General features: G+C 44.6%; 1 protein-coding gene across 2 annotated transcripts in view; it reads right to left on the bottom strand.

Moving 5' to 3' along the window:
• UGGT2 (UDP-glucose glycoprotein glucosyltransferase 2) overlaps positions 1-21,772 on the bottom strand; it is a 273,527-nt gene that overhangs the window by 115,831 nt on the left and 135,924 nt on the right. For both annotated transcript variants that reach the window (XM_032785015.2, XM_032785017.2), the window contains one exon: positions 7,969-8,096. In XM_032785015.2, the coding sequence (XP_032640906.1) occupies positions 7,969-8,096 (128 nt within the window). The remainder of the gene's footprint in view (positions 1-7,968; positions 8,097-21,772) is intronic.

Raw genomic sequence — 21,772 nt, 5'->3', positions numbered from 1 at the left:
GAGGACCCTGTTACAAGTAGGGGCTTGTCCAGGATCCTCATGCCAAAGACACAGTTTGGTGACCCAGCAATGGAGAGCACCTGCAGTGGCTCACTGAGCAACAGACTGAAATGCAGAAAGCACTGCAGTCCTTCCAGCAGTCCCACCAGGTAGAGAGGCAGGCTCTAATGGCTTGGCAGGTAGAGCAGCAGAAGGCCCTACAGGACTTCATCAAGGAGCAGTCGACTGTGCAGCAGCAGCTCCTGCAAAAGCTGGTGAGTCCTGCTGTGGGAGATGGCATCTGGGCCCCAGGCCTCAGGCTTTGTAAGATGGCCCCAGCCGATGACCCCAACGCCTTTTTGGGTACCTTTGAGCAGGTGGCCCTGGGCGCAGGATGGGACCGGACAACCCGGGCCCTGCGGCTGGCCCCCTATCTCGCTGGAGAGGCACAGGCCGCACACATGGCCCTGACAGTCGCCCAAGCCAGGGACTATGATGCAGTGAAAGCAGCGCTTTTGGACCGCCTCGGGCTTTCGGTTGAGAAATATTGCCAGAATTTTCGCCAGCCCGGTGGGCGGGGGGCGTGCGACCCTGGGCCTTTGCTCAAAAATTAACAGACTGGGCAACATGGTGGTTAAGGTCCAATGCCCACACCGTGGGACAGATAATGGATCAAGTGATCCTTGAACAGTTTATACAATGCCTCCCTGACAGTGGGCGGGTTTGGGTGCGGCGACATCAGCCGGCCACCCTAGAAGCTGCCGTGCAAAGAACGGAGGAGTATGCAGAGGCTGACTTCCCACTGAGGGAGCATTGAGCCCCATGGGACACAGAGGATGGCAGGAAACCCCATGAGCCCACCGGGGAGAAGCCAGTAGACAGGCGACAGGAAGAGCCCATGGGGACCCCGGGCCGCCCAGGACAGCTTGTATGCTGGTGGTGTGGACAGCTGGAACATAAAAGTCGGGACTGCCCTGTGATGGAATGTGGGGCAGCTGAATTTTGTGGATGGACTAGGATTGGGGGGTGGAAAAAGAGGCATGGGTTGGCCACTATCCCAGTGTGGGTTGGGAAAAGGCCCCAGAGGGGTCTAGTGGACACTGTCTCGGCTCGCTCCCTTATACAGTGGCGCTTAGTGAAGTCACATTGGCTTATCTCTGGGGAACGGATGTTAGTGGAACGCATCCACGGGGATAGGGAATATTGTCCCGTGGCCCAGGTACCCCTTGAAGTGCAAGGGCTGTTTACCTGGAAGCAGGTGGGGTGTAATTGAAGGGTTGGCTTACCCCGTGGTCCTGGGGCTGGACTGGTACCCTCCCCAGGAGGGGAGAGAGACCATGGGGAAGCGACCATCAAGGAAAGGGGGAAAGAGAACCCTGGAAAGAGAGGGCAAGACCCTGGTGGAGGTGGACCCGAAGGAAGGGAAGGCCCCACAACCTCCAGGGGGAAAAACCGAGCAGCCTAGACAACCAAGCCAAAATAGGGAACCTGAGGGAGTAACTGAGAAGCCAAGGGAGCTTCCTGGGCAGGACTACCTGGGGGAGGGAACCCTGGGGAAGGTGGAAGAAACCCAACAGGGGGAGGCACAACAGCAAAGGGACAGAGGACCTGGACCAGAGACAGGGGGCCAACTCAGGGCAGCCGGCTCTGAGCCATCACCCCCACTAGAAAAGGAAGAGAAGCCTCTGGAGCGGCCGGCCCAGCCGTGTGAATGGTCTGAGGACCTCTGGGTGAGCGTGGACCTGTGGGGTGCCCCACCCCCTACCCAATGCACCTTTTGTGGGTGGGATGTGCCAAAGCCCCATGGGGCTGTTCCTGGGGATCCCTCGGCTGGGCAGAGGGCCCAACCTCAGAGTAAAATCCCTGGCCGAGGAAAGCGAGGCCAAGGACGGCCAGGCCTGGCACCAGCTTAAGGAGGGGAGGTGTGTAGCAGGGTGCTGGTGCAAAGGCATCTAATTAGCCCCTGCTCAGCCAGCCCCAATCAGGGAAAAGTCTGGTGCCTGGCCTTTAGAACTGGTTGCACCCGCAGGCCTGAGGCTTCAAGGGCTATAAAGGCTGGCTGGCAGCCAGAAGGAGAACGGCATCTGAAGAAGTGAGCTGTAGCTCAGCTCACGAAAGCTTATGCTGAAATAAATTTGTTAGTCTCTAAGGTGCCACAAGTACTCCTGTTCTTTTTGGCCAGGGGAAGGTCAGTCTCCAGGCTGAGGGCAGACTCCATGTAGGAGAGGAGATTGTCAGGCCTGCAAACTGTAAATAGTATCACTGGTGGTAGGAACTTGTGTAAAATAAAGCCAAAGGTGCTGCAGCAAGAGAAGCCTCTCCTGTGCTTTACTGGGGCAGCAGAGGGCCTCAGGAAGAGGGGCGAGCAGAGGACCCTCTTACAGAGGCCAAATAAAGAGATTCAATAGGCCTGACAACCAGAATTGCCTTGGCCAGCCTGGTGCCAACATGACCATCTGGGCTGAGTTCTGTCTTAGCTTCCAGTTGGAAAAGTATTTGGAATTATTGGAATTGGAGGGCATGCATATATTACTCTTGAAGCCCAGGGGACAAGAAACGCCTCTGACAGAGAACCCAGACACTGACCCTTTCTGGATGAGAATCTAAAACATTTCTTATTCTTTTTTGGTGTCTATGGAGGGTCAGCCCCATCTGGTGAATATGTCCTGTATGATACTGTCTTTCACTGTGCTCACTTGCAAACTGCCTGCTGAGGTGATCTGCTAGAACATTCTGCAGGCCTAGTAAGCAATGGGCCATTGCAGTAATTTTCTACCAAGTGCAGTACTTCCACAGATGCACAGCTTATTGAGAAAGGGCGGTGGATCTTGCTTCTCCTTGCCTATTGATATATACCATAATTGTGGTGTTGTCTTACATAATCTGAATGGTTCAACCTTTCAGAACTGGTAGGAATTTTGTGCAAGCCTGATGAATGGCCCTCAGTTTTAGAACACTGGCTGCATTTCCTGAGCTAACCAGAGACCTTGAGCACCCCTGAAGCCTGAGACAAGCTCTTACTAATGACCAAGGTTAGGCTCATAGCTGTTTGATCAGACCAGGAGTTGGCAACCTTTCAGAAGTCATGGCCCAAGTCTTCATTTATTCACTCTAATTTAAGGTTTTGTGTGCCAGTAATACATTTTAACGTTTTTAGAAGGTCTCTATAATATATTAGTAAACTATTGTTGTATGTAAAATAAATAAGGATTTTAAAATATTTAAGCAGCTTCATTTCAAATTAAATTAAAATGCAGATCTTATCAGTTTAGTGTGATCCTTGCCCTTTTCCTTGCTGAGTTTTCCAATGTCTGGCACGTATTTGGATACTTTAAGCTGCACACAGGCTTCTGAATGGTCAGTTGTTAACTGGCTCCAAGAGGGACAGAGGACAGATTTCATGCGTGAAAACACCTGTTCACACAGGTATGTGGATCCAAATGTGGAAAGCATTGCAAACGCAAATTTCTTCAAACAGTTAAATTTCACTGTCAGGAACGTCCAGTAGTCAGAATAGAGGCCCCATGATCTCCCTCAGAAGCTTTAAGTGCACTCTGCAGATCTCCAAACTTTGATGCCCACAATTCTGAGCTTTTTAACTGAATTAGCTGCATTTTGAAATCTTCAACACTCATCCACTGAAATACAGACAAATCCAAATTGCTTTCATTGAACTTTTCAGGTTTAATTAGAAACAAGAGCATTGGGCCAAATCACTGGAAATCTTGAAATCTGTCAGAAAATTCTTATTCCAGTTCTTGCATCTACATTCCAATCTCATTGACACTGACAGTGCAACATATCGATAGCTTGTTTATGTGTTGGAAGTAGAGGAAAGCTGAAGTTCGAATATCCCGAGAAAAAACTGCTAGTTTTATAACAAACGCCTTCCAGGTTTCATAAAGATCCAGAACCGTTTGCCCTGCACCTTGGAAATGGAGGTTGAGTTCGTTTAGGTGAGCGGTGATGCCAGTTAGAAACAGAGCTTACACAGCCATTTGTCATCATCCAATTCGGGGTAGTTTTGTCCTTTTTCTGACAAAAAGGCCTTGATTGCATCAAAACAGTTTACAAAGTGCACCAAAACCTTGCCATGACTTAACCATTGAATGTTGCTGTGAAGTGGAATGTCATTATAAGCACTGTCCATCTCTTCTAGCAGTGCTTGAAACTGTCTGTGAGTAAAAGCAGATCGAGTAACATGGACATTCACAATTTGCACCACTGTATTCATGACATTATTAAGCTCTGAGTTAGAAATTTTAGTACACAGGTTTTCTTGATGGATGATACAATGAAATTTGACTGTCAGGCAGCCAATTTGATCTTCAAGTAACTTTACAAATCCCTTCTATTTTACGACCATGGCAGGAGCACCATCTGTTGTCACACAAAATATTTTTCAGATGTCAACTCCTTGTTCTTCAAAATCATTTACAAAAGTTTCCACTATATCTTCCCCCTTTGTTGTGCCATGTGGGGGGTTTTAGGCAACAACATTCCTCTTGGAATTTCATCAGAAGCACAATATCTTGCAACAACTGCCAAATGGGGAACGTCATTTATATCCACACTCTCATCAATTGCAACACTAAACACTGCTGTGTTTTTTAATGCAGTCATCTGCTTTTCATTAATGTTTTCTGCCATTTCGTTTACGCGTCTCTCAACTGTTCTGGCAGAGACAGGCAGTTCTTTTATTCTGGATACGCATCTTTATTTAGTAAATCATTGAACAAAACCTCTGAACTGCTGAGAAAAACGTCTTTTATATACTCCCCATCTGTAAATGGCTTTCTGTTTTTTGCAATGCACTGTGCAATTTTATAATTTCCTTCTGTGGCTTGATTTTTACTTACACTTAAGCATTTAAAAACATTGCTTTGCTTCTCATATCCTTCTACTGCTTTTTTGATCGATCCAGTCTTGTCTGCTTTGTCAAGAAATGTTTTCCCATGCTTCATTTGAAAATGTCGTCGAACACTTGATGTGCAACAAACACCACTTTCACAACAGAAAGCACAAACAGCATGCTCCTTCTTTTGAATAAATCCAAATGTGTCTGTCCAAGAAGGCTGAAATGAACGGACTCTAACTTTGCTTTCTTAGGAACTGACATTTTGTCAAATGTACCTCTCAACTTACAGTGGAAAAAAAAATCACAGCAGAGAGCACGCACAACGTCAAAAGCAGTGCGCTGTTCCACGTGATGTGACAGTGACGTAAGCAGCAAATCAGGACTTAAAAATATCCCAGTACGGTGACTCTGGAACAATGTTTAAGGTAGGGATGCTGAGATGCGCCCTGTCTTGCCTCTGTGTCAGTGGACCACAGCTGGAAAGAAGCTGCAGAGCCCTAGGCCGGCACCTGGGACCCCAGGATGGCAGCAGAGCCCCTGGGACCAGTGGCGGGGACTGACAATGGGCTAGGCGGGGCTGGCGTCTAGGACCCCAGGATGGCAGCACAGCCCCCAGGACTGGTGGCCGGGACCCGGACTCAAAATCATCTTGCGTGCCGCCTTTGGCACGCGTGCCATAGGTTGCTGAACCCTGGATCAGACATACTATGGTGTCAAATCTTTCTTGAGTCAGATAAGCCTGTGCTGTGGTAAAGTCCAGTACTGTCCCTATAAGTTGTATTATTTGGATAGAAATGTAACACAAACTTTTCCTTGTTGACTCTTAGTCCTAAGGAGGTGAAAGGCACAGTACCTGGTGAATGGAGTAGTTCAAATGCTAAGGAGATCTCCCCCGAATGAGCTAGTAGCCTATGTAAAGGAAAACTTGGATTCCTTGTTTTCTCTGGTATATATCCACTACCGCCAGGCATTTGGTAAACACCAAATGGATCAAATGGTAGAACCCTATACTGGTACTGGGAATTGCCTACCCGCAACCTCAGGTATTTCCTGTGGGCAAGATGGATAGCTGTATCAGAGCATGCATCCTGAATGCTGAGAGCTGTCTACTAATCCTGTCAATACAGATGGAATTACTGCAGCTAGTGTTACAATCCTGAACTTGAACTTCCAGATGAAGGTGTTCAGATGTCTCATGTCCTGAATTGGGTGCCAGGCCCCCTTCAAAAGTATCAGAAAGTAATGGGAACAAAATTCATTCCTCTCCCCATAATCAAAGTATTGTTTCCACTGCTCTGAGACTTAGAAGTGAACTCCACTTCTTGATGGGGCATGCTCTCATGAAAGGGGTCTCTCATGACAGCAATCTCTATCTTTTTGGCTACTTCAGGCTCTGTGATGTGAGAAGTATACCTGTTTCTGATAGGGTTGAGGTCTAAACTCTGGTGCAAACACTTCCAAAGATTTCACTGCTGCCCTAGAACCTTTCAAAGAGTGCAGGGTCTATTTGTTTTGGCCCTTAACAATTTACATCCCTCACAGGCAGATGTACCTGTCAGCTGCACCTACTTAAGTATTCCAGATAATTGTAACCAAGAAGATCTCCTCATGGTTATCGATGAAGCCCATGGCATGGACTTGGTTGTGCCTGTTTTTTCTGTTCTTGGGCTACCATCACTGCCAGGCACAGGATGAGTGTAAAATTTATACCTCCTGTTTGCACGCTTATACAGTGATACCAGAGACGCAGGTGACTGTCAGAGTAATTTAGCTGGCTCTAGCAGATTTTCATTTATTGGTGTCATTTATTGGTGAGCCAGGAACAGAGCAGAGTCACTGGTACTGGAGTGGGTGCCCAGAGGGACACTTCTTGGGCCTTGAGCTACCTTTTGACATGGCAGAGCAAGAGCATTTCTGCTTTTGGAGCTAGCACCCAGAGAGGGTGACCTAGATCTATGTCCCTGAGAGGAGCTATTCTCCTTCCTTCCCTTGACTTCAGAAGTTGTACTGGTTCAAGAGGAGGATTTTTTTGAAACATTACTCACAGAGCTTCAAGCTCAGGAGCTGACAGGAGCACCAGTTAAAGACGATTGCTCAGGGATTTCAGCCCCACTCACTCCAGGATATAAAGAGGGATGCATGGACCCCTAGAGCAAAAACAGCTTGATGCCAGTGTATCTTGTGTTTTGTGTTCTGTTTAAGAATTACTTGCAAATAGCACATCTCTCAGGAATGTGTTCCTCATTAAGGCATAATAAACATCTGGCATGCCCCTCATTACAGGCATTACTGCCTGGCAAGAAGGACAGTTTCAAGCCCTGCAGACTTTTGTTCCACCATAAGAGCTCAGCCTGGAACCAGGAAAGTCTCACAGGGGGAAAAAAAAAGCTTGTTTTGCTTTTCTTTATTTTTTTAAAAGGAAACATTATGAAAAACCTAGAACTAAAGACTAACTAATCAAGTAACTATCTAAAGTTATTTACAACTATTTACACAGGAACAGTGAGTGGGAAACTTGGACTATGGCTACGCTAGAAAGTTTACAGTGGCACAGCTACAGCGATGCAGCTGCACTGCTGTAAACTAATGTAACTGCTCTAAGCAGACAGGAAAGAGGTCTCCTGTTAGCTTAACTACTCCAGCCCCATGTGCAGCAGCAGCTATGTCAGCAGGAGAGCTGACACAGCACTGTCTACACTGGCTGTCTATACCACTGCTTAGGTTGGTGTAACTTTTATTGCTCAGGGGGTTGCTTTTTCACACCCCTGAGTGACATAAGTAACACCACAGTAAATGGTAGTATAGTCATAGCCTGAGACACTGCCAAAGTGCCTACCTGAAGCCACAGGCAATAAGAAGGAACTAAGGGATACACTCCACGCTTTATGCCTTTGGATGAGAGGCATGAATGAGGACACTTGGAGAATAAGGGAAGTCCAACAGAAGATGCTGTCCAAAAGAATCCAAACTCGGACACATGCACTCTAAAAGTGGAATACCTATGGACAAACACTGAAAGAAGACCTAGATATCCTCTAGAAGGAAGTGAAATAATTAGTCATACGTGATAAACTCAAATGAGTCTCACATGCACTCAGACAATAGATTCCCAAAACCCAAAAATGTTTTACTCTTTAGAGCTGATCCCCATCTCTTTGACAATGCCTTTAATCTTCTCTGCTGATGTACTGAATGTTATCGTTTCCAACAAATGAAAATCTTCAATATAGAACTCATTTTCATCCAAAGGACCCAGGACCTTAAAAGGAAAAACAAATGACACTATTTTACTAGAAGCTTAGGTTTTCAAAAATATTTCCTCTGTAAGCAAAAAATACACTCCATTTTTAATAAAGTAAAATTTTCAGTATTAAAAATTTCTCTCCTGCATACCACAGGATTTTACTATTTATATAGTATTCATGCTGTGAAAATTCCAGTATTTACAATTTTCTATTAATTAAATTGAACTACAATATATTTTAAATATACATTCCTTTCAGGTGATATCCCTAATAGCAAGCAGAAAAAATTCATCAGGCAAACAAGGGATGCATCTATTGTAAAAAAAACAGTTACAAAAGGAACGTCCACAAATAGGTGTATAAGGCTATCATAGCATTATACATGCTGTGACAAAGTTCCTCCTCTACCTTGGTGGGTCCTGCGCTTATTGGCGGATTTGTTCACCTCAGTCATCTTCCCCTCTTGTGGAAACCACAGTCTGGGTCAGCTCCTCCTGTGTCTGATCAGGAGTTGGGAGGTTTGGGGGGAACCCGGGCCTGCCCTCTACTCCGGGTTCCAGCCCAGGGCCCTGTGGATCACAGCTGTCTATAGTGCCTCCTGTAACAGCTGCATGACAGCTACAACTCCCTGGGTTTCTTCCCCATGGCCTCCTCCAAACACCTTCTTCTACCCAACAGGACCTTCCCCTGTGGTGTCTGATAACGCTTGTCCTCCTCAATCCTCCAGCAAGTATACGCTTACTAGCTCTGGCCTTCCCTTGCTCCCAGCTCCTCACACACCTTTCTCCTCTGGCTCTCCCTGCCTGACTGAGTGAGCTCCTTTTTAAACCCAGGTGCCCTGATAGCCTGCCTTGATTGGCTGCAGTGTTCTAATAAAGTAGCTATCCTACTGACTGCTTCTAGAAAGATCTTAATTGGCTCTAGGTGCCTTGATTAACCTGGAGCAACTGCCATTTGGTTACAAGTACTTTGGAATTGTTTAGCCTGGGGCTAACATACCTGTTTTTACTGTAGCCATCTGGCCTTGCCCCATCACATGCCTATTTACAGAAATGCATTATTCTGCAACATAAATTCCTTTTAAACAAAAGCTCAAAGAAAAAAGTGCAAAATTTTGAACACAAACCACACGATCCTGCCTTATGCTTAGTTGTTAATCCCATACTACTTTCATTGTTTCCTACATCAGAACTATTTAGTGTGTTGTGTGCAGAAAGTTGTTTTAAAATTTTGGAAATTATAAATTGTCATACACATGCCAAAACATATAAGAATATGAATACATTACACACACACACAACAAACCACACTATTTTCTATAAAGAAAATAAGTTTAAGTTATCCAGTCTCAGTGGAAGCAGAAGTAAATGGACAGGTGATGTTTTCAGAAGATTAAGTAGCAATGAAGGGCCTAACAAAGCAACTGAGGTCAGTGGGAGTCTCAGGCCTGGTCTACACTACACTTTAAACCGTTTTAGCAGCATTTAATGATTTAACGCTGTACCCGTCCACACTACGAGGCCCTTATATCGATATAAAGGTCTTTTAATCGGTTTCTGTACTCCTCCCCGACGAGAGGAGTAGCGCTAAATCGATATAAACATATCGGATTAGGGTTAGTGTGGCTGCAATCACGGTATGGCCTCCGGGCGGTATCCCACAGTGAGCACTGTGACTGCTCTGGACAGCATCTGAACTCGGATGCAGTGGCCAGGTAAACAGGAAAAAAGCCTGCGAAATTTTGATTTTCTTCCTGTTGCCGCACGGGAACTCTGATCAGCACAGGTGGCGATGCAGTCCCAAATCCAAAAAGAACGCCAGCATCGACCGTACAGGAGATACTGGATCTGATCGCTGTATTGGGGAGACAAATCTGTTCTATCAGCTCCGTTACAGAAGACGAAATGCCAAAGCATTTGAAAAAAAATCTACAGGCTACACAGTGCTGCGTGAACGTAACGGGAAGCCAGAGACTCAAATGGACGCTCATGGAGGAAGGGAGGGGGTACTGAGGACTCCAGCTTCATAGCCAAGCAGTCTCACAAAAAGTTGCATTCTTGGCTGAGCTCCCAATGCCTGGGTTCAAACACATTGTCCGGCGTGGTTCAGGGAATAGCTCGTCATTTATCCCCTCCTCACGTGAAAGAAAAGGGAAAGAAAATGTTTCTGCTTCTTTCAGTGTCACCTATGTCTATGATGCCTGCTGGTAGACGCGATGCTGCAGCAGTGAAGAGCAGTACACTCCTCTTCCTGCCCGGTGCAGAGGTGCAGTAGGACTGGTGAGCCGTCCTTGTTATCAACCCGTGAGTCTCCCTGGCTACGTCAGTGAGGCTGGCCGGGGGCGCCTAGGTGAAATAGGAATGACTCCCAGTCATTCCCAGTAGAATGGTACAGAACGGCTGGTAACCGTCTTCATCATAGCAACTGGGGGCTGAGCTCTATCAGCTCCTCCCTTTCCTATGTAAGAAAGATTCTGTACTGCCTGGACTGTCATAGCAGCGGCATGCTGGGCTCCTCTCCCCACACCACTTAATGTCTGCCTGGACTGTCATGCCCGGAGGGCTGCCTCCTTCATTTTATCTCACTAACAGTCACTGTTTTCTATTCCTGCTTCTTTATAACTTCATGACACAAAATGGGGGCGACACTGCCATGGTAGCCCAGGAAGTTCGGGGAGGGAAGCACGGGTGGGGTTGTGAGGGGTACCCCCGTGAATGCATGTAGCTCATCATTTCTGCGGGATCTGACACGGAGCAGCTATGCCTTCTGATACACTGGTTCTAGTACACTTGCCCCATATCTAGGCAGGATGACTCTATTTTAGAAACCATAAAGGAGGATTGACTCAGGAGTCATCCCAGTTTTGCCTTTGCGTCCGCGGCCTATCTCAGCCAGGGGCACCCATGATGCAGCAGACAGTACGAAGGACAGCTAAACCGTCATCTCTTGCAATTTACACCAGCAGCAGAGCGGTACAGACGACTGATACCGTCTCTGCTGTCATGCAAAACAAATGATGCTGCTGTGTAGCGCTGAAGTATCGCTCTGTCCGCAGCATCCAGTACACATACGGTGCTGTTAAAAAAAAATGCTGAACGGGTTCCATGGTTGCCATGCTATGGCATCTGCCAGGGCAATCCAGGGAAAAAGGGCATGAAATGATTGTCTGCCGTTGCTTTCCCGGAGGAAGGAATGACTGACGAAATTTACCCAGAACCATCCACAACAATCATTTTTGCCCCATCAGCCACTGGGCTCTCAACCCAGAATTCTAAGGGGCGGGGGAGACTGCGGGAACTATGGGATAGCTACGGAATAGCTGCCCACAGTGCAACCCTCCAGAAATCGACGCTAGCCTCGGACCATGGACACACACTGCCGAATTAATGTGCTTAGTGTGGCCGCGTGCACTCGACTTTATACAATCTGTTTATGTAAAATCGGAATAATCCCGTAGTGTAGACATACCCTCACAGTTGATTTCAATGGGTTTTGGATTGAACTGTAAAATCATTATGGCAAACTTCAATTTCGTTTTAGGAAACTGTTGAAAAGGCAAAAGGAGTTAAAATCGGAGTTTTACCACTGACTTCTATGGGGACAAAATTTCATTCTAGGTCTTAGAAGGTCTTATTATTATTCTTAAATAAAACATCAATAATAATGATTGAAAAAGAGAGAAATGTAAAGTGCTCTTTTGGTCAGGAAAGTGATTCTGAAAAACTGCATGGTCTTATTCAATATATCTTATTGCTGTGTGCACTTAGGGTCATGTTTTGACATTAGTGACTAAAGAAAGTTTTCATTGTTTTTTATTCCTTCTAGAACCATAGCGCTAATCCAGTAACAGAGTCGGTTTGTGATAGGTGTCTGGACCTTCAAGGAGTGATGAGGTAAGCTTGACTGTTACCTAGAAGTTAACCACTTGCAAATTGTGATCTGGACTCAATTACAATTAACGATCACAGTTGTGGATGGGTTAAGAAGGACATCATACAGAGGGAAAAGAGCTAAGTGAAGGAGGAGACCCTTGAGGGAAGAGTTTCCTCTTTCTGGAAAAGGACTGGTGAAGGCATGCTCGCGAGTACCACAGCGGGCAGGGTAAGCTCCTGTGGGAGGCCCTGAGATAGGGCCTGTAAGAAGCAGGTTAGTCTTTAGCGGAAGCTGCTGGAGTCCCTGGAAAGGGAATGCAGTGGGGAAACCTGCTAGGAAGAAGGGCCTCTAGGGAGAAACACCCAGGGAGGCACTGCTCCTCCAAAGGAGCAAAGAAGGAACTCTGTACTCCCCAGGAGCAGAGGTGAAGAGCAAGGAACTTCAGCATAACCCAAGGGGTAGAAGGATCTTGTGTTTGGACGTTGTTTGGGATTCTTTAGTTGGACTGTTGTTACCTCAGAAGGGGATAGAAATAGAAAGAGGTGACCTGGGCTGGAGGGCTAGGCCATAAAAGACTTAGCCAGACATAGGCCATCACAGGAGATGCTATAGACTAATACCCTTGCAACACCATGCTATGATGACAGGGGGCACTAAAGCAGTAAGTCAAGCTGCTTGCAAGATGCATGCTATTTTGACTTGGATCAACATAATTGTTTGCTAGGTTCCAATTTCAGGACCAAAGTTTGCTCTCAGTTATACCTGTGCAACTTTTTTTTACACAAGTTATGCCAATAAGGCAAAATATACATACTTATGAAATAACTTGTTAATTACTGTTCTAAACTATTTGCATAGTATGCAAACTTCTCCTTACTATCTTAGAAAAAAAAGTAAAGAGCTCAGAAATAGTCATGTTATTATCCCAAAAATTTAAAATTTCTTTTAAAAATCTTTTGGTTTTCTAGCAAAAATCCCAAGAAAATGACATAATATTTTTCCAGTTAAGAACCAGTTTCTAAATGTGTTAAATTCAGAAGTGTTAAACAGCTGAATTAATTTCAAATAATCATCATTCATTAACTCTGAAGAACAATTCCACTGTGAAAAGTTATAGTAAAATTATACTGGTAAATCTAAAGTAGAAGTTTTCAATGCCCCCATCATATCTTGGTGATGTTGCACTGGTATAAATGAAGACTGACTTTGGCTTGCAAATTCTTTAGGCCAAATTTTGTCAATGGAAGTTGTATGTAATACATGAGCCAGAGATCCTGCCATGATTTTCAGATTCCATGTTGAGTTTGCAGGGCTGGCAGATAGAAAAATAAAAGGTGTTTTTTCTTATTAACTGAGAAAGTTTGGTATTGAAATCATTGAGAGATGCACATAGAACCTAACATTTTGTGTCATCTTTCTAAGAAAAACTGATCATTTTTTCATTGCATCAAGGGCAACTGTAGTGCAAGAAAACAGAATCAAATGCCTTTGACATTAACAAGGGGTGAAATAGGGGTGTGTCTTAGCAGCTGGCCTGGACCTTGCAGCTTCAGGTTTAGGATATTCATCTCTTGTTTTACATCAACAAGGAAAGCAAGATTTGTCATCTATTTGTAGATTGAGTGCATGCAAGTGAAGGCGGCTGAACGTTGAAAGACTGGTAACAAGAGTTATGCAGCTTGATATCTACTTGAAAAGTCTCTGGTTAGAAATTGCTAACCCTTTTGATCTGTCTGCTAGCAAGACTAATAACACTGGTCTACATTTTTTGAGAAGTCGTCTGCTTCAGAGATAAAATGTGGTATTTTGATGTGCTGAATTCAAATATGACAAAACAACTGATTGGCTACTGTTTCTAAGATATTTAAGTTTTTACATTTTATGTCTATGTATATTGTGTAGATAGTAGAGTTTTAATCATAAATTGTAAACCTAGGTCTTTTCATGTGTTTATGGTTGCTTTACATGATAATATTTCACCTGTCCTGTTTATGTAACACTTTAAAAATCAGCAAAAGGGTTATATAAATAAAATTTATTATGAAACAAAAGGCAAAAAACTATTATGTACATAGTTTAGTCCTATTCAGTGTCTACTCGGCGCTTCTTGGCTTGTCTCTTGTATTCATTAAATGGAGCATCTCTTGTCACTGTCCAGCAATAGTCTGCAAGCATTGATGGGCTCCATTTGCCCTGATAGCGTTTCTCCATTGTTGCAATGTCCTGGTGAAATCGCTCGCCGTGCTCGTCGCTCACTGCTCTGCAGTTCGGTGGAAAAAAATCTAGATGAGAGTGCAAAAAATGTATCTTTAGTGACATGTTGCAACCAAGGCTTTTGTATGCCTTGAGGACGTTTTCCACCAACAACCTGTAGTTGTCTGCCTTGTTGTTTCCGAGAAAATTTATTGCCACTAACTGGAAGGCTTTCCATGCCGTCTTTTCCTTGCCACGCAGTGCATGGTCAAATGCATCATCTCGAAGAAGTTCACGAATCTGAGGACCAACAAAGACACCTTCCTTTATCTTAGCTTCACTTAACCTTGGAAATTTTCCACAGAGGTACTTGAAAGCTGCTTGTGTTTTGTCAATGGCCTTGACAAAGTTCTTCATCAGACCCAGCTTGATGTGTAAGAGTGGTAACAAAATCTTCCTTGATTCAACAAGTGGTGGATGCTGAACACTTTTCCTCCCAGGCTCCAATGACTGTCAGAGTGGCCAATCTTTCTTGATGTAGTGGGAATCTCTTGCACGACTATCCCATTCACAGAGAAAACAGCAGTACTTTGTGTATCCAGTCTGCAGACCAAGCAAGAGAGCAACAACCTTCAAATCGCCACAAATCTGCCACTGATGTTGGTCATAGTTTATGCACCTCAAAAGTTGTTTCATGTTGTCATAGGTTTCCTTCATATGGACTGCATGACCAACTGGAATTGATGGCAAAACATTGCCATTATGCAGCAAAACAGCTTTAAGACTCGTCTTTGATGAATCAATGAACAGTCTCCACTCATCTGGATCGTGAACGATGTTGAGGGCTGCCATCACACCATCGATGTTGTTGCAGGCTACAAGATCACCTTCCATGAAGAAGAATGGGACAAGATCCTTTTGACGGTCACGGAACATGGAAACCCTAACATCACCTGCCAGGAGATTCCACTGCTGTAGTCTGGAGCCCAACAGCTAAACTAGAGCCAATCAACAATTTTAAGCATCATTTTTGTTCTCAGTGACCCAGAATTAGTAAAGTTTGACTACATTTATTTCAGAAGCATTTTGGCTATAGAGTAGTGTAACTTGTCGGTCTTTCTGAAGGTTTTGCTCTGTCTATCAGAGCTCTCCTGACATTCAGGGCATGCAGCTGAGTCCTGGTGATTTAGACGCACATTGGAGTGGAAGACAGGCTAGTGAATGAGTTGATAAGAGACTGAACTCAGAACAAACCAAAGGTCAGAATTTGCGGTGCGACTGCAGTGTGAGCAGCGTGTCCTCATCCTTGATCGGTTGGTATGTCATCAAAACCCTTATTTCTCCAGTGCATCATGCCAATGTGATGGCTATCAGGAATGACGTTTTCATTGATAAACAAAGTAGTGAGACGGTAGCCAAAGGTTCAAAAGGTGATCCTGTGAGGCATTTAAAGCAAGATTGAGGTACCATACTGGAATATCATGTTGGACTGGCAGATAGAGGTGTCCCAGACCTCTAAAGAATCTTGCTGTTACTGGCTGTGCAAAGACAGAATAGCCTTCTGTTGGGGGGTGGAAAGCCATGATGGCTGCCAGGTAGACCCTGATAAAGCTCATCAATAGACTTGAGATTTTGAGCATTATGGTGTATTCCAGTATATCTCAGAGTGATGTGGTCATTGATGTAATTCTAGGATATATGGGAGTGATATGGTCATTAATGGAATCTGACTGTGCTCACACTAGCTGGCAAATTGTGTCCATTTTTGAGAATATGTACAGCGAATAGATTCTTTCTTGCTGTGTAGTAACACTCTTTTCACATCTTCTGAGCAGGCTCTCTCTAATCCCATGAGCCATCAACCAACCATGCTTTAAGATGAAGCATTGTGAAATTAGGATGAAAAATCTTCCTATCCTTTTGGGAGAGGAGATGCGGAGCAGTGTGGGGCATAATCAGAGAGCAAACAGACAGCTGTAACAGGCAAGGAAACCACATTTGCTATCAGTTTTAATGCTGAACAGGACACAGCCTTCAAATGAGAGGTACTCAAGTACTGTCTGGATCTCCCTTGGCATCCCCGAAGACTGTCACCATGAAGCCCTGTGCCTAGGAGTGGATGCAGATATTGTTCACACTGGTGTATCTGATGTCTCTAAACACCACTTGCCAAGTAGTATGAGCTACCAGCTGACTCTCAGTTATAACTAACATTAATTCTTCCCTGTTGTCTTGAGTGAGGTTCCCTGTCCCAATTAAAGTAATCATATTTTGCTAGGAGGGCCCAGTAATTAGCAATAAACATGTGTAAACTTGATCAAGAATAGGAGGCAGCCATGTTAGTCTGTATTCACAAAAACAACAAGATACATCTTTAGAAGTGGGTTTTTTACCCATGAAAGCTTATGCCCAAATAAATCTGTTAGTCTTTAAGGTGCCATCGGACTCCTTGTTGGTTTTCATCAAGAATAGTTCATTCTGCAGAAAAAAGTCTAGATTTTTTTGGATACTTGTCCTTTGAAGTCATTTTTGGCAGCCCTTACTGTCTGGACTGCTCATGTACGGCACCTATTATCACGGATCCCAGAACTGGATGTGTGTACAAATGTTCAAAACCAATAGAAAAAACTTTCTTTTTTGAGGTAAGTGCCATACATCCTGGGGTCTGCCAAAGATGTCTTGCTGGCTCAAATATATCTCATTTATTGGCATGATCAATCTTCTGGGAAATTAACGTGGAAGATATAATGAAGCTTGTGAGATCTTTCCTAGACTATCTCCACAGAGATTTCAAGCATATCTGCCATTCTGTGCAGAAGCTCTTGAAATGTCTTGAAATCGTAAGATTTAGTGGAAGTAGTGGGCCCTACTGCCTCATCTGGGAAGGATGAGGCAATAGCTGCTGGGATTAGTGATCCTCCTTAGTTTCTTGTTCTTGATGAACAACATGAAAGAATGTTACCTTTCCCTCCTGAAAAATCCTATGGGATTTGGTAGGGGAAAGGGAAGTGAGGGAAATAGGCCTATTTGAGCAAGGCCCAAATCATCAATTTTCTTGTTCAGCAAACTTAATTTTTCTTTTGCTTAAATAAGCTTTATAATATTTCAGTCAGTTGTTTTGCTTAGAGATGATCCTTCACTCACCCAATCAGGCTACAAACAGTTAGTTAGACAATTCTTTGCACAGTAGAAAGCCCAGAACAGTTTAAGAAATGCTGAGAGAATGAAATTCATATGAGTGGAAGTATGAATGAATTAAGAAATGGTAACATTCTTATAAGGTCATTTGGATGACTTCTAGAACGTGTAGAGGTCTAGAGGAATTTGACCAGCTGTACCCCCTCAGAGGAGGAGGGCGAGATTTCCATCTGTGGAGTCATCTCCTATTAATCCCACAGCGTTTTTTTCTATTTTTGGAATACATCTGTTTTTGCAGTTTGATATATATTGTTACAGAACTGCCAGTGAGAGATAGGACTTCCCAGGCTAAAAAAAGGACAAACTCACTTTGTAATAAACGTCTGTCTCAAATCTGGACTTAGAGTTCAACATCTGAGTGTTTACTGTGAATCTCCCCCAAGCTTATACCCAGCTTGGATTTTATCTCGCTGCCACCAACTAGGACTATTTAGGGTTCCTAGTTACCCCGAGTCACCCCAACCTTTCCCTGGGGGACCCCCAAGACCCAGAACCCCTGGGTCTCCCTATCTCAAATGGGAAAACAAGCTCCTCCCCCTTGTCTCCTCGTTATCTGCTCCCCCGCTTCCCCCTCCCTTTTCCCTGGGTGAGCCTGGGCGATGCAGTACTTAACTCCTTGAAGGCAAAACAAAGAGGGAAATCACCCTCCCCCTGAGGCGATGCATTCAAATCTAGTAAAGCTAATATAAAGAGATTTTCCACCCCCCCTTCCTGTAGCCTCACCGGAGAAACCCCAAAAACCTCAGCCAGGTTTTAAAAAAGAACTTTATATAAAAAGAAAGAAAATACAAAACAATATTACTGCATTAAGAGATCAATACAGGCTCTTGCTTATAAGAAAATATGAATAAACAGTCTGATTTAAAAGATAGCCAAATTAAACCAGTCCAGCACATCAACACACATGTAAATACAACACAAAGCATATAACAGCCTATTTGCCTTGTTGCCTTTGTACTTACACTTTGTAGGAGAAATTAGAAAGAAATAGGAGTTAGCAGGAAAGTTGTTTCCTCCATAACTGGGAGAAACAAAAGACCTAGAGTACACAATTCCCGCCCCTGACTTTTAAAAAATCCAGTTTTCTGATTGGTCCTCTGGTCAGGTGTTTGGTTCCCTTTGTTCACCCTTTACAGGTAAAAGAAATTTAACCCTTACCTTACCTATCTACTTATGACACACTTACATTCAGATTAGCCATGTTATTGGAGTACGAGATCACCTGATCTACATGAAGATCTCTCGTCAGGTGTCATGGGATATAGCAAGCTAGAATCACAGCCTTAAATAAAGAACAAGGTATGATACTCCTGGGCCACTACAATACCAAGAAGAGCTGATAGCTCTCCTTCCCCTAAGGAGACCCAGGCTATTATAAGCCATGCCAGCCTTATCAGCCAAGTGCCCTCAGGAAGCCCCCTGGCCAGCATAAGGTACAAACTAGAGGCAACATCACTTGGTTTCCTGAACTGCTGTCCCGATTCTGACGCTCTGAAGACCAACAAGCTTAAGAATTAACCACCTTCTCTTAAGAAGCTTTTTTTTCTTTTTCCTATTTCGTGGTTTGGCAGGGATGCCAGGTGCCCACATTGGTTTTTTTTCTCTAACACTTTTTAATGTTGAATGATAATGTATGTTGTGTATCCAAATTTTAAGTAAAACCTATTATAAAACAGATTGCATTACTCTGGGCTATAAAAGAATGCCCAAGTAGAACTACTCTATCCTAACAAGGGAATTTGTGGGTTGTTAATCACTCTGTAGGACAGGAGAGATAAATTAGTTGAGAAAGTAAAAGTCACCTAGTAAATATCAACCCTGCTGCTTTAGATTTCCAGGCATAGTATGTATAAGAATTGATCATATGCTATTTCAACTTCATGAGTTACTCTTGAGCGTGTTCATCCAATGATTGGGTCAGTTGCTGGGTTCATTTCATGTTACTGTGAAACTGCTAATTTATTAACTCAATTCCAAGTGTAATTTTGACTTCATAATTGTGCTGTTTAATTCTTAGTTAGTTTTAGTTAGAAATTTAATTGATTTTAAATTTGCTCTCTTTATTAATGCATAATAAAACTCATATAAAGCATACACCTCTCTCTCCAGACGGCAAAGGTCATTTACTAAACTATTTCAGAGCCACTACATTCTGTCCCTAAATTAATACTTTTATCCCAAACAGAGGTCTAGGCTTAGAAGAGGCGGTAGAGGTCAGTTCCCTTGCTGGGTGCATGCCCCAAGGAGCCCAATACAACCAAGACTGTACAATATAGGATTAAGGAACTAGGGGTCACAACCATGATGAGTGTTCTTAGCTTTCTCAGGCCTATGTCTATAGCACCAGGTCCCAGACTCCCTGCCTCACCAGTAGAGGTCATATAAATGGGACCAAGGCAAGTAGGTAAGGGATGCCTCCCTGCTGCAGTGGGGCTACCCTAACAGGAATCACAGACGGAGCTAGAGACTGTCCCCTTGTTGGCCCTGAAGAAGTGATTGGTACTGTACCAGTGTTGGCACATGGTACTATAAAGGGCACTCCCATAGTCATAGACCAATGGTCTCCAAAGTGGGGTGTGCGCACCCCAGGGTGTGCACCAGACAATCTATTCGGCGGCACGGCAGGAGGAGCGCTGCCGAGGGGGGTGGGGGGGGAAGAGGGTGGCCAGAGAAGGGAGGTAACGAGCGAGTGGGAAAGCTGCTCCCCCAACCTCCGCAGGCAGGGCCACCCAGAACGCAGGGGCTTTAGGGGCTGCAGGGCCCTGGGCTAAGGGGGCCCCAGCTCTAAAGCCCCTTTTGGAATGCGGCCCTGAGTCCTTTGGTCCAAGGAGGAGCAGGGACAGCCACACAGCCAGCGGCCGGAAAGAAGCGGCGCTTTCCCCTTCAAAGCCGGCTGGAGAGAAGTGGCACTTTGAAGGGGATAGTGGCACTTCTCTCTGGCCGCTGGCTGTGCAGCTACCCCTGCTCCTCCTGAGTCCTCTGGCCTGTGCTTGCAGGGCTGCATTCCGAAAGAGGCTTTAGAGCTGTAGGTCAGAGCCCTGGGGCCCCCTTAGCCCAGCGCCCTGCAGTCCCTAAAGCCCCTGTCTGGGGGGGGCAGCTCCCAGAATCGCAGCCATGGGGGTGGTGCTGCGCTGTGCAGAGCCACCTGCACACCTCCTGCACCAAAAAGAGCTGCCCCAGGTAAGTACTCTGCACCTCCTGCCTGCCCCAGCACTGAGCCTTCTCCCGCACCCCTACCTTGAGTGCCTTCCCACACCCTAACTCCCTCCCAGACCCCACACTTGATCTTGAGCACCCTCCCGCACCCTAACCCTAATGCTGACCTTCGATTCGCTGTATCACAAAGTGTTAAACCAAGATGTTCAGAAATAATGAAGCATATTCAATCACATTGCTCTCATTAAAAATATTAATATTTTTTTGAGAGAGCAAAAAGGTTTTTTGTAGGGTTAATAAATAAAATATTTTTTCATCTTTATTTCATCCTTTTTTAATTTCTATTTTTTGTGTATGTTTTATAATATACATAATATATTAGTATAGTAGTACATGCGTATATATAATTTATACATAAATAAATATATATATATTGGGGATGCGTGCTTAAAAATTTTTTACTGATAGGGGTACGCGATCCAAAAAGTTTGGAGACCACTGTCATAGACAGTAGTGGTGACACAAGCTGTGCAGTAACCATCAAATTGTTCAGTACCAAGAAAAACTTCGGTGTTGAGACGGTTGGTGCAGGTAGCAACCATACCATAATGGTCAGCACCAGAAGTGTGGGTGCCAGAGACCCTGGCATCAAGTGCACCAATGAATCATACAAGGCAAAGGATGGTGCTCTACTTCAGATGGTACCATTGCTTGGTGACTGGGTTCTGTCAGGTTGTCAGAAGGACCCAGTTTGAAGCATGAACCACCTTTTGACTGAGTAGCCTGAGAAGGTCTGCATCTCTCTTTATGAGGCACCAAGGTCAAAGGGAAGAACTAGACCTGTGCCTGCTGTGGGAACCATATTTCTTCCTATTCCTTTCAGGTGACTGGGTAAAGAATGACTTAAATGCTCTGCTGGTCTCAGTAGACGGAGATTTCTTTGAAGAGTGAGCATAGGAGCTCAGATCTGAGCAACCAATCAAAGGAGCACTCAATTATAAAGGTTATTCAGGTCTGGTAGGCCCTTTTTTCCCCATCGGTTGTGAGGAGGTTCTCATCAAATGCTTCATGGAGATAATCTAAGGCTAGTTTTTCTTGCCTTCTGTGTCCTCTTAGAAACGGAATAGCAAATGAAGCACCTATTGGAGATATGTTTCTCTCTAAGGCAAAACACACATCTTTCAGCTGCATCACAAGTGGGACAAGTTTTGAAGTCTAAAGACTTCAATTCAGTCATCCTGGCTAAATCCTGGTACTGGGGAAGTCTCTA

The sequence above is a fragment of the Chelonoidis abingdonii genome, chromosome 1 (genome assembly GCF_003597395.2).
Source record: "Chelonoidis abingdonii isolate Lonesome George chromosome 1, CheloAbing_2.0, whole genome shotgun sequence".
Taxonomy (NCBI): Eukaryota; Metazoa; Chordata; order Testudines; family Testudinidae; genus Chelonoidis; species Chelonoidis abingdonii.
Note: the sequence above shows the minus strand (reverse complement) of the source record. Positions and strands in the feature narration are given on the sequence as shown.